Source organism: Eutrigla gurnardus (assembly GCF_963514095.1).
Source record: "Eutrigla gurnardus genome assembly, chromosome: 1".
NCBI classification, from domain to species: Eukaryota; Metazoa; Chordata; class Actinopteri; order Perciformes; family Triglidae; genus Eutrigla; species Eutrigla gurnardus.
This window is the reverse complement of record NC_139915.1, coordinates 377846-394544: the sequence shown is the minus strand read 5'-3', so window position 1 is coordinate 394544 and position 16699 is coordinate 377846. Positions and strand designations below refer to the sequence as shown.

The window sequence follows — 16699 nt, the reverse complement described above, 5'->3', positions numbered from 1 at the left end:
CACAGATGTTAAGTGTGCTTTGTTTAGGGCTTATGTCACGCCGCTGTATACAGCTCATCTCTGGTCCTCTTACAGAGTGAGAACAATGCAGAGGCTTAGAGTGGCATATAATGATGCCATGAGGTTGTTGCTCCGTGTTCCTAGGTGGCACAGTGCTAGCCAGCTATTTGTGTCCTCTAATGTACCTACATGTCAGGCACTGTTACGAAAGCTAATGTTCAATTTCATGTGTCGATTGGATTTATCAGAAAATAGCATCATTATAGCCTTAACCAACCCTATGATGGGCTATCGGTTCACATCCAGGCTTCGAAAGCATTGGCATGATAGCTTGCACCTATTTTAGTACAGTATTTTTGAGTATGTATTTTAATGTGTCATATGTGTGTGTGTATGTTGGATGTGAGTGGACCATCTGAGTCCATAATAAAGATAGATAGATAGATAGATAGATAGATAGATAGATAGATAGATAGATAGATAGATAGATAGATAGATAGATAGATAGATACTTTATTGATCCCGAAGGAAATTCAAGCATCCAGTACCAATAACATACATAGAACATACATTATACATTAAACATACATTAGAAACTATACAAAAGCTATATCAAATAGAAAGTGACTAGAAATTAAAAAAATATTTTACACAACATTAATTTATAAAGCACATTACTCAAAGTCAGTTGTTAAAATAGAAACAAACCGACAATCAATAGACAGAAACACAAAATTAATCACACATTAAAAAGCTGTTCTAAAAAGCTGAGTTTTTTTTTTACAGTTAAACTAGTAGTAGCTGTGCAGTGTTTCCCTGCAGGTTGAGCTGGGTGCTATTCATGCTACACTTCACATTTATTTTGCAAGCTGATTATTTCATGATGCCATTTTGTTCATTACAGTACAATAATGCAATGTGTGCATGTGTGGTCACTGTTTGACTTAAAATTAGGCGAGGTGGCATTTTTGCACTGGCCACTAGATGTAGGCCTAGCACCCTTCATTTGCAGTCAGCAATGGTCTTGCATGCTACTGACAGTCTTAATACTTCAAATACTGCAAATTATTTTCATAGACAATTATGTAATTAATTATTTTATGGCAGCAGGGTATAGCTATAATAAATTGCCAAACTTTCTAACTGGGTTTAAAAGACTAAAGAGTGGGGATGATTAACTAGCATGTGAGCAGGTGGCCACTATATACATTTATGACCATTACCCTCCTCATATGAGAACAAGACTTACATCTCCATGTGCTTTAGGCACAGAAAACAGTGGTAGTTGATACAGACATACTCACATTCTGTGGTTAGATTTATGAGCATGTGTCCTGTCCCTCTTATATGAGCATCAATCAGAACAGGACAGGACATTACTGTAGTTCTGTGGGGTTTTTAATATTCAAAACAATGGACATTTAATGATGTGATGAATGCAGAAACATGTATTAGAGGCCACATAGGCACCTCTAATGAGAATGTTGTTTAATTCCATACTAATCCCATGTCTAATCACATGTGAATACATTGAAGAGATTTTTCTGTGTGAACTTGTTTCTGCATGAGTCAATGTGTCTCTGTGAACACAATGGAGGAAAGATAAAAGCATTCAAGAAGATAATCACATGCCTGGATCAAATTAAAAAGCTGTCATACATTGCTTGTTGCAGTGTTCGCTGTGCAATAGACGTAGGATTAAAGAAAAAACCATGTAATAGCTTCTGCTTCAGGATTCCTGGATATTACTGACGGATAAGATCACCTGCATGGATTACTTTAAAGTTGAATTTACAACTACTGTTTGAAATCTGAATAAAGTCTCATCTTAATACTTTTTCAAGTTCTAAATTAACAAACAACTTAGTCACTTCATCCATTTCAGAATACTTGAGTTAAGAAAACCAATTATTATTTTCTATTATCAGTCTGAGAGTGCAGTTTTTTGGTCACCGCTTCATCAATCATTGATCAACTGCAATCTCTGCCATTCTTCACATGAGGGCAATGGTCAAGGTGTGTGGAACTCTGACAAGCAAAAAGAAGCAGCAAACTCTGTCAGCACATGTACAGCGACACGATACCATCGTAAACTCATCGTGAGCTTCTTCACAGAGCAAAGCATCACAAGTCGGGGTGTTAAGGACCAGATTTTATTAAATGAATGTGACACAGCTCTTACAATCACTTTCCACGGAGCGAAAGCACCAGAAACAAGTATACGGACACATCTTGAGATTAAGAGCCCTTTCAGTTGGGTAGTAGCTAAACAAAGTGGAAGATGTTACTGAGGATTTTCTTTTTTATTCATATTTTGATAGCACAGTTCTCAGAATAAATACCACCGATAAGAAAGAGCATCACAAAAGATGTTAGTAACCCTGCCTACTAAACTTTCAGTGTGATTACATTATAAAAACAGCAGTGACTTTATCCATTTATTATTCAAGTGACTTAATAAATGTATCATATGCAGCTTGATCCATGAGGCTTTCAAGTTGTTCAGGCTTTTCAATGGTCATCTTGATTAGCCACCCTGAAAGAGTAACAGTTCATATTTTAAAAACAACAACAAAAACATGCCTTATTCTGGAAACAAGTGATTGAGACTGCAAGACTCTTACCCTCCGCATAGCAGGCTTTATTCACAAGTCCAGGATTCTCTGTCAGCTCTGTGTTGATCTCGGTCACTTCTCCTGCCAGTGGCGAGTACAGCTCACTGGCAGCCTTTACGCTTTCCAAGGCACCAAACTCCTCTACACACAACACAGGAACAGACGCTTAGCACACTGTTGGGATACTACAAAACATGTGCAGTGTATTCCAGGCTCTTACCCAAAGGTTCAAGTATTTGGCCAACTTCAGGGAGTCCACAGTACACCACGTCACCTAAAGCTTCCTAAAACAACAGAATTAAATTATAACCAAACAGTTTTCAGTAAAAACAGTAACTCAAGCATGTCTTACAAACAAAAACAGATAAAGCTGGCCATATTATATATTTGTTACTGTCCACAAATCCCAAAACCGACTACACTTTAGTCAATTCTAAAAACTCGATACTTCCCCAGCCGGTCTCCATGTTTCTACCGAACATGTACACTCGTACAAATGTCTACTTTATTCTTATAAAAAGCATTCATAATTTAAAGATTTGATCACTGGTGTTTTTGGTCCTCTAACAGGAGAAGATGCTGCATTCTTTGGAACAACAATGGAGCTCAATGGCAAGAGAGGAATAATCTATACTTCCATTATCAGTCACTGTTTCTCCTGTTCAGGGTCGTGGGGGTGCTGGATCCCAGCTGACAAAGGGCAAGGCAGGGTTCACTGTACTAGAGAGGGGACACTATGAAACTCATGTCACGATTCTCGAGGCCAACAGATTGCAATTCACAATATTATCCCGGCAATCATCGGGATTTGCTTAAAACCTCTTAAATACTGGAATCACGTTCCATTTTGTTAAGAAACAAAAATGTTTCTTTTTATCTCACAGATAGGACACTTTTTCTTTGTGAACATCCTTTTCAGTGAAAAACAAATAATCCACCTAAATAAAGAAATGTGAGTCATAAGGTCTCCCTGCATAAATAAATCCATTTGAAATAATAGCAATATTGTATGAGTTTTTTATTTTTACATGATACGGCATGTATTTTTTTAAATCAGGCTAAACTTTTCACTTGTCTATCACGAAAAGCAAGACAGCTTTTTCTAAGTCATGTGACGATATTTATCCCGATAATGAAATCACATATAGATGAATTCACCACGACCACATTGTGAGTGTTTTTATCCCGATATACAGTGGTTTAGTGGAGGGTATACGCAGGTATACGGGGTATACCCACTTCTTTTTCTGGTGGTTTACAGTATACTCACCTATCAGCCAGATAGCCATTGGAATATATGGGAGAGTATACCCACTTCCTCCTCTGTAACCTACCCATCTACCTAGCAGTACACCCACCTCATCAACTACCACCACACCACTGCCGATATATCGTCCCATCCCTATCCCGTTCAAACTCACATTCATACCTACAGCCTATCTAGTCGTCAGCCGACCCATCCTGCATGTCTTTGGACTGTGGGAGGAGACCGGAGAACCCGGAGGAACCCACGCCGACACCGGGAGAACATGCAGACTAGATAACTACTCACAGTCAAACGTTTCCCATCAGAGTCTGTACCTTGGAGCGGTCCAAGATAAGGACACTATTTTAAAACCCTGGAATTGCTGAAGCCTCAACAAACTTCAAGGTGTTGTCAAGAACTGGACTGACTGGGTCACTCCTAAAGCCTTGAATGCATTTGTTTTAGTTGTTAAACACCCAGAGAAAACTATTAGTCGCCTCAAAAGTCTATCAGCGTTAACTGTAGTTATTCTTGTGTGTTTTCTGCTAGTTTGCTCTACTAGACTGCATCTCATTTACAGTTCGTCTTTCCCAAGATGCTGTGGGTTGAACTCCAGCTCAGAGTTCAAAGTTCACATTACAAAGTGCAGTAGGAGTCTACATTTGCCCAGAAGATGAGCATTTTGTTGCAAGTTTAATGAATATAAACGGAGGTAGTAAAACGCTGTAAAGTGGACGTGAAAACGTTCAGCCTGGTATTCATTCAAAGCTTTTTGAATGTTATGGGTAATTAACTGGCTGCCCTTGAGCGTTTCCACACACCACTGCAGTTTGGCCGTAATCAATTGTCTCAAACAATAGTCATAAAACAGTAGATTAGCATTTTATGGTGCAGCTGCTGCAGGTGAGGACAAAGTGCAGCGCTGAACTGCGGACATTAGCATATCACTTTATTTTTTTATTTTTTTTAGATTGCCATCAGTAAACCTCTAAACCAAGTGTGTCATAAATCAATGATTAGTAATTACAGCCAACAGCCTACCTGAGCATAATTGCTGATACCAACTGTGCCAATTCCACCTTCCACTCGTACCCACTCGTGCTTATCTGTGAACTTTAGTGCTGCGGAGAGAACAAGGGAATCCGTTATCTTAGATTAGATCCATTAAATATTGTCAAAAACTCAAATTTATACAGAAAAAAAAAACTGGATTACATGAAGTGAAGCGTCCAAAGAATATCATACTGTACTATGGACCAAAGCTGAAGAGCAGGGCGATCTTATGCAACACCATCTGCTCTCAATTAGAAATTATCTAGAGTTTAGTAGTTGCAATGAGTCAACCTCCAAAATTAACGAGTTTTGGATCCTTTTACAGGAAAATGTACAGATCTGGTTAAGTCTGCAATAAAGATAATGAAAACGAACACTGTTAAAGAGTTAAAGGCCTTTTGATTCCAAGCCCATGCTGTCATCTTGACAAATACCCCAAGGGAAGAATCACAATGCCTCAACAAGTCAGTGTTGCATAAAAAAATACAGGTTTGAACCAGATTGTGAACTGTGCTGATGCATGAGAGTATTCCTCCTTTAAACTCCTGCTGTGTTTGGATTATTAGTAAATCCAGAGCCTTTAAAAAACATGCAGACCTGCACATGCAATGAATCACTTTAATTCGGCACCACGCGTGATTTATATCTGAATAAACTACAATGTATCGCACGGGACTCGGCTTTTAATTCCTGGTTTACGGTCGTTAATTAACATCCCAATTTGGAGCGCGTGGTTGTAACTGTTTTCAGTGACATCACAGAGACAGAAAGAAAGGCTGCTTGTATGCTTTAAGCTGAAATAGCGAATATACTTGACAGCGTCCGAGTTGAAAACAAACTTTTGTTTGTGACGCCGGCCTTCCTGCCGTCGCATTCCTCCGCTCCGCCGTGGCGAAGCGACACGAACTGCGGGAGTTGTTGCGCCCATTACAGCCCGCATGTTCGCCTCTAACACCCCGGCTGGACGTGTTCGGGTTTTACCTGCGGACAGCAGCGCCGGGGTCGAGCTCAGCCTCCGCGGGGCGTCGCTCCTCCACAGCAGCCGCGTCGAGGAAACCTGCGCTGCCGGGAAGAGCTGCGGCAGTCTGGGGGAAAAGTTTGCAGAGAGACACCGCAGAGCCGCTCTCATCGCCATCTTCCGTCAGTGTGTGTGTGTGTGTGTGTGTGTGTTTCCACTGTTGTCGACTCGGGTGCATGCCCTTACACTTGACCGCGGGAGCGCGCACCATCCCACTGTTTGCAGGCTCCCGCCGGGAGGGGGGAGGAGGAGGCTCACAACTAAGTGCATGGCGTCTGAAAATTATATTCAAATAATATTGAATTGCAGAGGTTTTCATTTGCAAATCATAAGACATTTCAGATGATTTGTTCAGATTTACTTTAGCAAAAGTAACTGAAAAACAGGCCTGCTCTCTAAAATGTAGACTACTGAAAGCACCAAATAGAATTGACCTCACCCTTCATTTTTTTATTTATTTAATTATTGAAATATGATTATTAATGCATCGACATCTAAGGGGCATGTTAGTGTTTTAGGTGGTCCAGGTAGATCTAATTATACTGAAGTGTTTCATAAAGCGTAGTTTAATCTAGTGCCTTGTTTTATAATAGGATGTAGAATCTAAATGTAGATAAAAACAGGCTATGTTGCTCTGATGTATTCTATTAGAACAGGACATGAGTAGGACTTACTTGAGTACATTTATAAACACGATTCTGGTTGGTGCAACACTGATTTTGACAGGCCAATCAGAACCAGTCAACACATGGCACTAGTTATATGAATATAATAAAGATTGTGGCTACTCACCATTTATCTGAACTCAGTTTAGGAGACCAGCTGCCTGTTGACCCGGTTCCTGTTGTAACTACAGCCAAGGGGAAGTCCAGTTTTATTATAGTTGTGTTGTTTTTATTAATCTTGGGAACTGATTGAGTCTGGGAGTTGCAGTATTGGTATTAATAACAAGAAAACGTGGTGGTGGGGCATCTCCACCTGTTGCTGAAATGAAAGGATGTGATCGTGGTGACCTGCAGCCTCTGAACCAAAGACACCATCAAGTACCCCAAACCTTCTCTGAACTTTGCAGCAGACACCAAGGAGATGAGACTATTATATCAGAGAAACAAAGAGACAAAAGGAGATCTAACCTACTGGAGCTGTATCTGCAGGAGCGAGCACAAACCAGGGAGGAGGTCATCTCAGCAGATTGTTACAGAGAAAAATGGGGTTCTCTTGACTCAAAAGGCCACATGGAGGAAGAAATATTTCTTGTGTATCATTATTGCATTTAATACATGCGTCTACAAAGTGCTTTAAATACTGCAAGTAAAACCTTGAAGTTGGTCTGGGAGCCGATGAAGTGTGTATAGTGTGATATGTGAGAGACTTAGATACTGTCATGTTAACACCAGTGGGTGCTGTTACACCCATGGCCATATTTCGGTTGCTCTTGTGTGTGTGTTGGTGTGTGCTCTACTGTTAAGATCTCCGAGAGGAGGGAATTAATAAGTAAACTTATGATCATATTACATCTTCAAATACACTGAATTCCGTCTCGTTAACAGTCCACAAACACCACAAAAAGAATGAAAAATGTTGATTCATAAGCACTTTATTCAGACATTTCCATTTTTAAACTTCTTAGCAGACAGTATGGCGTTTGTTGAGTGCAGCTTGCACAGTCTGAGACTGATAAAAACCGAATACAATGAGAGCACAGGTGCTTGACCGTTCTTATGTGGTGTATCTTCTCTGTATTTGGTAGCCAGAATCAAACACCACTTGAAATATTCATTCAAAAGATTTTTTCACGACATTTGCATACAACAGCAGATCACATGTGACTTCTAGGTCAAACACCGTTCAGTTACTGTCTGGATGACAATGAGGATTAAAATGTCTCCATACAATCAAACAAGGAGGACGCAGCAAATATGCAAAAGTGTAAGAAATACGCAAGAAAAAGAAGCATTCATCATCGTTAACCAGAGACGAGATGATTTCCCTTAAGGACAGAAACCCTTCGACAGACTATCATGAATAAAACAAAACCCCCACAGGCTCCACTGATGACCACAGTGAGGAAAAGGCTCATTCTCCATATGGAGGTCAGAGGTCATGTCATTAGACGGAGGTGCCCTCTGTGGGCGCTGATGTCTTGTTGTCGTCAGGCTTCATGGCTGGGAAGAGCAACACCTCCTGTGAGAGAAGAAGATGGTCAGCTGAGGGGTTTTAAAGACCACTCTGTGTGCAAGAAATGTGCTTAGTCATGTTATCTGACTCATTGTTCTTTGTGCCACTTTAATCAATTCACTGAGGTAAGGAATCATGTGGTCACACATACTAACTACATGATCAGCCTGATGTAACCCACCGTGTACATGACAGATATATTAAACAGTAAGGTTAACTTGTTCCTTTCTTTTTAACCCCTAACTTCAAGCAGCATTAACCAAACAATGGTGTAAAAATCTGCAGGCTGTCCGTCATTTTGACAAAGTGGAGGACTTGAAGTGTGTCTGTGACCGCTCAATTGAGTCATTTAACTTAAAAATGTACAAAATGTAGTCAATTTTGGTGGTTTATATTCAGTGTTACTCACCAAAAAGCATTGCGTTTCCCCGAGGTGCACTTAAAACATTTACAAGCTACGGATTTAAGTATTTAAAAATCCTGTGTTTAAAGCCGCATTCTTCCTTCCCTACATTGCTGCATATTTTTTGTAAATTACCACATTACCTGTTGATCCATGCAACAGTGTGAAACCATGCGAGTCCTTGTGCAAGTGTACTGGCCAACCAAAAGGGGGACCCCCAAGAAAAACAGCTGCATAGCTCTACTAGTGGTCAAACCTCCAATTCTCATTTTCTATCTTGATCTATTCTGTTAAATGAGGCACAAGGACTTCAATGCATCGGCCAGCATCATGATCCAGACTTCATAACTCTACCTTGATGTTGTTGGAGTCTGTGAGGAACATGGCGACACGATCGATGCCCATCCCCCAGCCAGCAGTCGGAGGCAGTCCATATTCCAGAGCCGTGCAGAAGTCCTCATCGACGAACATGGCTTCATCATCACCCTCGGCTTTGGCCTGAAAAAGATCCACCTCAAAGTGTTAACATGTACTCACACACACACACACACACACACACACACTCACACTGCAACAGTAAGCCTGAACCTTAAAGCTCATTCTACGCTTGTATACGCACCATGGCTTGCTGCTCGAAAAGCTCCCTCTGACGGATCGGATCGTTCAGCTCGGTGTAAGCGTTGCAGATTTCCTTCTTCATCACAAAGAGCTCAAAACGCTCAGTTAGACCTTTCTCTGATCTGTGCCTGTAACAAACGAGGACGTGTCGGTCTGTACCCGAGCGTCACATTTTGTAAAAGGTAAATATGAGGCTGAAACAAAGCGTTTCTTACCATTTGGCCAAGGGACTCATGATTTGAGGGTGTTCACAGATGAATGTGGGGTTGACACAGGTGACCTCAAGGAAATCTCCAACCAACTGTGAGGGAAAAATGGCATTAGTAAAGACCTCATAGTACCAAAAAAATGGAGAAAAAGAAATACACTTTGCAATGGATGGTTATGTTCGTGAATGGAGGACCTTGTCAAGGAGGCGGGCAGTGGTCCGAGGTGGAGAACAGTCCACTCCTTTCTGCGCACACAGGTCGTCAAAGAATTTACGTGTCTCTGAAGACAAACGAGTGAAAGAGAAACATGAAAAGAAATCCACTGTTGGAATAAAAACATGTGAAACACAGAAAATGACATGTAGACGAAACCCTACATTTGTGAAAATGTAAGATACAGAATGTCACGAAAGTAAAGTGATTTATCTAAATGGAGCAAAGGAAAGTCCAACTCTAAAGGTCTACAGATTCTCACCATCGCTGTCGTAGCTGTCAGACGGAGGGAACTTCACTCCCATAATCTTCTCCAGGTCGTGCGTCATGCTCAATCTTTTGAATGGCGGAGTGAAGTCGATCTCAAAGGCCTGTCCCTCCGGACCATCAGGGTGATAAGTCACCTTGTATCCTCCAGTGATGTGCTTCACCATCCCTGAAGCAAGGAGGGAACCCCTCAGTTAGGTACAGCAGTCTTTCTATTTCTTCATTGGACACCTTCTGTGTCACTAAACTGAGAAAACCGTAAGAAGAGATGGCACTGTGGCCTAATTGCATTTTAAAATATTAAATAAATTCCTGTTGTGATCTGTTGAACTGTTACCTTCCAACCAGCTCATTACTGGCTTCATCATTTTTAGGTGGAATAAACATCCCAAATTGACAAAATTCTGTAGATATAACATTATGTTAACAGCTTATTGCATCTGATGTGTCTACTTCATGCTTTGAGCTCTACGGAGACATTCTCTACTTTGACTGAACCTGTGTAGCAACACTTCCTTTGTTTTCTATTAACTACTTCTCGTTTTTACTAACCTGAGAGTAGTTTCTCTGTGATGTCCATCAAGTCATGGTAATCTGCATATGCCATGTAGAATTCACAGGTGGTGAACTCTGGATTGTGAGTGAGGTCGATGCCTTCATTCCTGAACTGACGACCGATCTCATACACTCTGTCCATTCCACCAACCACAAGCATCTGTGGGAAAGGTTCCATGTGCAGCGTTAAGGTTTGACCGATGTAACGAACCCCTTCAATGACAGTGAAGTTGGTGTGTAGAAAAGGTTCTTTCTGAACCAGATATTGACAGATAGCTCACCTTGTGGTAGAGCTCAGGGGCAATCCTCATGTACAGGTTCATATCCAGATCATTGTGGTAAGTAACAAACGGACGGGCCACTGCTCCACCAGGAATAATGTTCATCATTGGTGTCTCAATCTAAAGTAACAGCAGACATGATTCAACAAAACGAGCTTACATTAACTCATTCTAAGTATCTCAAATGTGGGACAAATTTACAGACTTTACGAGCATTAAACATATCTACTTTCTACAAATTCAACTAATAATTTGTGTGAATTCTTGGAAACTTAATTTAAGTATTTACCATGTGGAGAGCTGATTGATTGATTCGCTGTGTGACTTTGTCAAGTTGGATGTCTCAGTACTCAGGACACCAATTCTTACCTCCAGAAATCCCAGCTCGTCCAGGAATTTGCGCAGGTATGTGATGATTTTGGAGCGAGTTATAAACTTCTGCCTCACATAGTCATTGAGAATCAGATCCAAGTAGCGCTGGCGGTATCGTGTTTCCTTTGAGAGAAAGATTACACAGGGGTGAGAAAAAAACATTTGTTATTGCTGTAACGACGGTCACTTCGTGTTCTTCCCATCAACACAGCTTACTGTGAGAAAATTAACACCACTTCAACACCAGAAAGCTTTGAGGTTTTCCACATCGGTCACAATGCAATTACTTATCTCATCATCAGTTTTCTCTGGTAAGAGAAAGAAGTGAACCGGAAGTATGTATGTATGTATGTATGCATATATATATATATATATATATATATATATGATTAGTCGATTAATCTAGAGATTAAAAACATTTCATTAGTGGCAGTCTTTTTTTTTTTAAAGATTCTTTTCAGGCATAGACGCCTTTTATTAGCAGTGGACAGATAGGAAAGACAGTAGAGAGAGGGGGTGTAACATGCAGCAAAGAACCTCCGCCTGGGATTCAAACCGGGGTCGGCTGCGTATGCGTACATGCGTACATGGCATGCGCTCTAACCACTCCGCCACCTGCATGCCAACACTCTGGCAACATTCCTGTTATGTATTATGTTGTGTATTTTTCTAGGGTGGGGTACAAAGCTAAGATCTTATCTTTTTTTTAACTTGTTGATAGGGGTTTAATGCCAGTGCTTTCACTTTCACTATGAGTTGATCCCTCTTAGCTTCAGGACCACAGGACTTCATGTTTGTCCTGATTTTGCTGTAGGAAATTCACAGGGAGTGTTGCATGAGTCCTAAAACTCAGAGATGAATTAGTGTTTTTATACTTCTAGATTCCTCGTCTTGAAGTCGCTGGGTATTTTGAATACTCTTTCTGGTATAGATGCCTGAAATAAGGTCTGTGGTTAACGCAAGCTTACAAGGTTTTTAAGGTTTTGTTCTACGATATAAAATATATCAGTAAATACAGAATTTGATTGCTTTTACATGTCTTTAAAAAGGCTGTTGCTAACAGGGAGTTAAATGAGACTACTAAACATAATCATGAAGACCAGTCTGTCCACATAGCCGTGTTGTTTACACTCATGGAACTGCAGTGTTGTTCATTTATAGCCTAATGTTATTAATTCTTTGAATACTTTCTTCTGACAAGTCAAACTTAAATGCTTAAGAAATAATTTACTGCTGCCCTGAATTCACTTTGTTTCGTCCACTTTCACTTTCTAAATTTGGCAGAAGTGTGACTTTGTTTTGACTTTGAGAGGACAAAGGGCGTCTCTAACAAAGTGTTTCCATAAAATGAAAAGTACCTTGTCTTTGAGGCCAAAGTGGAGGTGGGGCAACATGTGCAAACATGGTGAAAGTAGGGTCATCTCGATGGGCATGATGCTCAGCTCCCCTTTTTTGGTCTTCCCTGGGTTACCGCGGACACCGATGATGTCACCACGGCGCAGCTTGTTGTTGATAGCCACAAAGGCCTCCTCAGACTTGTAGGCCCTTAAAGAGTAAGAGTAAAATAAATTACGCAGACGTTGTACCACTGCACTCTTAATTATCCACATGGAGGAAAACCATTGATGAACTACATACCATTTCAAAATACGGAAAGGTAATGATGTGAAAAATCTGACACATGGTGTGTTTCGGCTGGAAGCAGCCAATGACTTCCCCCAGTGACAGTATGGATATTTACTGAGATAACAAGCACCTATTCAATGTGTCACATCTTTAAACTTCCCATGAACTCCAAGAAGGTTTAAAGATTTCCCTCCAAACCCTCTCCTATCCTTTATAGTTTGTAAACAGGCCCTTTATCAATCTACAAGACTCAGCATCTGACTGCCGTCCTGATGCCTCTAAATGGCCATCATTCCGTACCTTGAGTTCGCCATGACTTGCAACTTGACGCCTTCACCTCGCAGGTCGTAGAAAATGAGCTTGGCACCGGAAGCCCTCTTGGCATGGACGCGGCCTGTGAATCATATAGAGTTTAACAGGGCATCTACTGCTGGAGTTCACTGCACACACAATATGGAAAAAACACATTTAAGATCATAAAAAACGCCTGGTACCTGACACACTGAGGACAACATCAGTCAGCTGGTCTCCAGGCTGCAGATGATTGTGTTTCTCAATGAACTCAGTGAGAGACATGTCCACATGGTACTTGTGAGGGTACGGGTCCTCCACCGTGCCCTTCAGCTGCTGGATGGCTTGGGTGCGGATCTTGAAGTATTGCTGGGAAACGGACGATTGTATTTATACAAAAAGATCAAAAATATGTGCACTATTAAAGTATACGATCATCAGAGAAAAATCTCACATTTGGGTCAAGCGTCTCCTCATCCAACCCACAGGCATCTTCCGCCTCTTTGTTATCGGATTCATTCTTTTGCGCCACCTGATCTTTGACCTTGGCTTCTTTCTCGGACGCCTTCTTGTCGGCTTTCATTCGTCTCTTCAGCTCACTGATCAGAAAGAGGAACCAAATACGAGTAGGTTAGCTGTATACAGCGGTGTTCAATGATGCAACTACAACTGGAATTGCATGATTACATCTTCAAAGTGTTTAACGAAACATAACTGCACACAAATATACAATCACCCACATAACCACACTGTACATTTTATTATATTCTGGTGATAAAAAAACAACAACAAAAAACAAACACACAACAACAAAATACAGCACGGCACAATCAACGGATAAAACAAATTTAAAAAAGAGATACACACTCATGCAGACAGGGAACCAGATTTTCTCTGGTGACAAAAGGTTGGTTGTTTTTCTCATTGGAATGGAAAAGCCACCAACCTTTTGTCACCTCTCCAACGGATCGCATGAATTTGAGCTGGGACTCCAGCTGTACATGGGGGTGCACATTTTAACCACTGTGCCCTGACCCCAAAGACCTGGCACAGCTGCTGCCTGGCTGCCCTGACCAGACCCAGCATGCTGAGCTACCACGGTCAGCAGACACACCTGAGAAAATAGACATATATACAAAGACAGTGTAGCTTTCCTTTGGCCTGCCAGGACAAATTAAACACTGTTGGGTGGATATATCTCTACCAGTCTAAATCAAAACCAACAATAAGATAAAACACTTGGTGCTGATGCAACTCTGAAATAATGTTACATGAGATACTTTTACTTTTGGTTAGCCAGGGGCGTGTCAGACAACATCCTTTTACAGTTCTCAATAAAGGAAGTCAAGAAGAACGAAGGGCGACGCAGTTCACATATTTAGACGTTTTATTCTACCCATAAAAAAGGAAACAATGTTCTCTGCTTGAGTAAAATATTAAAGCAACTACATAGGCTAACACAGAGATGCTAAACCGATGTGTGGAGGACATGCCTTTTAGAGTATTGTGGATTTTGTAGTTTTACTAATTAGAAGAATGTGAGGAGAGTGGTGAGGACAGCAGAGAGAATTATCAGGACCACTCTTCCCTCCATTTAGGATATCTCATCAAAGCGCTGCTTGTCCCGAGCCAAAAATATAGTCAGAGACTCCACACACCCTCATCATGGACTGTTTTCCCTGCTGGCCTCTGGTAAGAGGTTCCGCAGCTTCCGGTGCAGAACTACCAGGTTCTGTGATAGCTTTCGTATGGCTGCACATTGGTTGTATATATTTTTAAATCACTTGTCACTTTTTATTCCGGACATATTTTTAAATCACTGCCATATTTTATTTGTGCCTTTTTTTTTATTCTGTGTTTTTTAAACTGCTTCCGTCACTTTATTTATTCCGTTGCACATATGTATATATGCACATATATTTTCAAATCTCTGCACTTTTACCTAACTTTGTCTGAGCAAATGCAACTAAATGTCGTTCTGTATACACCCTGTGGATACTTGAATGACAACAAAGTATGTCTAAGTCTAAAGTACCCAAGCGTCACAGGCTTCAGCCCATGTCCAGGACTACAACTACATATCTCTACCAGTCTGAATTAACACCAACAATAAGATAAAACGCCTGGTGCTGATGCAACTCTGAAATAATGTTACATGAGATACTTTTACTTTTGGTTAGCCAGGGGCGTGTCAGACAACATCCTTTTACAGTTCTCAATAAAGGAAGTCAAGAAGAACGAAGGGCGACGCAGTTCACATATTTAGACGTTTTATTCTACCCATAAAAAAGGAAACAATGTTCTCTGCTTGAGTAAAATATTAAAGCAACTACATAGGCTAACACAGAGATGCTAAACCAATGTGTGGAGGACATGCCTTTCAGAGTATTGTGGATTTTGTAGTTTTACTAATTAGTAAAGTGCCCAAGCTCCATAGGCTTCAGCCCATGTCCAGGACTACAACTACCATAGACGCAAACTATCTGAATCCTGGGACGTGTGTGCTTGTAAGCATGCATGTAGCTCTCATTTCTCTGTCATCTTCTGACGCAACGCTTAGTAAATATTGCATAGACACACTGAAACGGTGCTAACTGCTAAAACAACATATTCTTCAATGTAAGAGGCTGAGAATGGTTCAAATGCAAAGACAGAAACGAATAAGCTCACTTTTTGCTGAGTTTCTCTGCGTCCGCCGCTGCTGCGTCTGCCATGTTGTTTCTGCTGCGCTCAGAGAGATCAACTGAATGACGCGCAGGCGCGCACGCGCCATATACAACGCGAGATCTCGATGGTGCGTTTACGTGACCTGCGGAAATCTGCGTTGTGTAATGTTGTGTAATTCTTTTCGTTATGGTGGCACTAAAGGAGAGGTTAGGGGACTAAAAAAGCACCATGCGTTATTACAGTAAAATTACATATAAATACAAATATTCTGGCCATTTATTTTTGACACAACAAAGTGCTGGTCAAGAGGAGAGCCAATCAAAGATTAGGGAGTTTTATGTGTTAGTTACAACTTAAAAAAAAAAAAAAAAATGTTTTTACATTCTGAAGTTTTTTAAATGTACTTAAGTAGAGCTTTTCAAAATCAGACATGAAAATGTAATGACATTCATTTATTTTAACAGAAGAAAAAGAAATGACTGAATGACAACAGCAGGGTTAGATGGACAGATAGATGACAGACTGACAATCATGTTTCTGTATTGGCTTTAGGGAAACAGTCACTCTTCAACTCTTCCTGTTATCTATTATGTTGTGTTTTTTCTAGGGTGGGGTACAAAGCTAAGATCTTATCTTTTTTTTAACTTGTTGATAGGGGTTTAATGCCAGTGCTTTCACTTTCACTGTGAGTTGATCCCTCTTAGCTTCAGTACCACAGGCCTTCATGTTTGTCCTGATTTTGCTGTAGGAAATTCACTGCCATCCAAAATGCAGTTTAAAAGGGAGTGCTGCATGAGTCCTAAGACTCAGAGATGAATTAGTGTTTTTATACTTCTAGATTCCTCGTCTTGAAGTCGCTGGGTATTTTGAATACTCTTTCTGGTATAGATGCCTGAAATAAGGTCTGTGGTTAACGCAAGCTTACAAGGTTTTTAAGGTTTTGTTCTACGATATAAAATATATCAGTAAATACAGAATTTTAATGCTTTTACATGTCTTTAAAAAGGCTGTTGCTAACAGGGAGTTAAATGAGACTACTAAACATAATCATGAAGACCAGTCTGTCCACATAGCCGTGTTGTTTACT

At 40.6% G+C, this 16699-nt stretch overlaps 2 protein-coding genes across 3 annotated transcripts; both read right to left on the bottom strand.

The window, feature by feature from the left end:
• Positions 1–2139: 2139 nt before the first annotated feature.
• Positions 2140–6132, bottom strand: gcshb (glycine cleavage system protein H (aminomethyl carrier), b). The gene is made up of 5 exons (XM_084012796.1): positions 5896–6132; positions 4903–4982; positions 2836–2899; positions 2625–2756; positions 2140–2536 (listed from the first exon to the last, which is right to left on the bottom strand). The coding sequence occupies exons 1-5, from the start codon at positions 6047–6049 to the stop codon at positions 2442–2444; spliced, it is 525 nt and encodes a 174-aa protein (XP_083868922.1). The 5' UTR covers positions 6050–6132; the 3' UTR covers positions 2140–2441.
• Positions 6133–7513: 1381 nt separating this feature from the next.
• kars1 (lysyl-tRNA synthetase 1) lies at positions 7514–15771 on the bottom strand. Of its 2 annotated transcripts, XM_084013821.1 has the most exons (15): positions 15616–15688; positions 13892–14059; positions 13400–13544; positions 13149–13314; positions 12955–13048; positions 12387–12573; positions 11026–11151; positions 10657–10776; positions 10373–10535; positions 9816–9989; positions 9535–9620; positions 9347–9432; positions 9133–9259; positions 8868–9011; positions 7514–8116 (listed from the first exon to the last, which is right to left on the bottom strand). In XM_084013821.1, the coding sequence occupies exons 2-15, from the start codon at positions 14029–14031 to the stop codon at positions 8042–8044; spliced, it is 1833 nt and encodes a 610-aa protein (XP_083869947.1). In that variant the 5' UTR covers positions 14032–14059; positions 15616–15688; the 3' UTR covers positions 7514–8041. The 2 variants fall into 2 exon arrangements, with proteins under 2 accessions (XP_083869947.1, XP_083869948.1); XM_084013822.1 differs by lacking the exon at positions 13892–14059 and having other exon boundaries at positions 15616–15771.
• Between the last annotated feature and the right edge of the window lie 928 nt (positions 15772–16699).

Coding starts and splice junctions, on each gene's coding strand:
- gcshb (XM_084012796.1), bottom strand. CDS start 6,049: ATGGCGATGAGAGCGGCTCTGCGGTGTCTCTCTGCAAACTTTTCCCCC. Junction 2,757..2,835: donor CCAAATACTTGAACCTTTGG/GTAAGAGCCTGG, acceptor TGTTGTGTGTAG/AGGAGTTTGGTGCCTTGGAA. Junction 2,537..2,624: donor TAAAGCCTGCTATGCGGAGG/GTAAGAGTCTTG, acceptor TTACTCTTTCAG/GGTGGCTAATCAAGATGACC.
- kars1 (XM_084013821.1), bottom strand. CDS start 14,031: ATGCTGGGTCTGGTCAGGGCAGCCAGGCAGCAGCTGTGCCAGGTCTTT. Junction 11,152..12,386: donor ACTTTGGCCTCAAAGACAAG/GTACTTTTCATT, acceptor TTTCTCTCAAAG/GAAACACGATACCGCCAGCG. Junction 9,012..9,132: donor TTTTCGAGCAGCAAGCCATG/GTGCGTATACAA, acceptor GATCTTTTTCAG/GCCAAAGCCGAGGGTGATGA.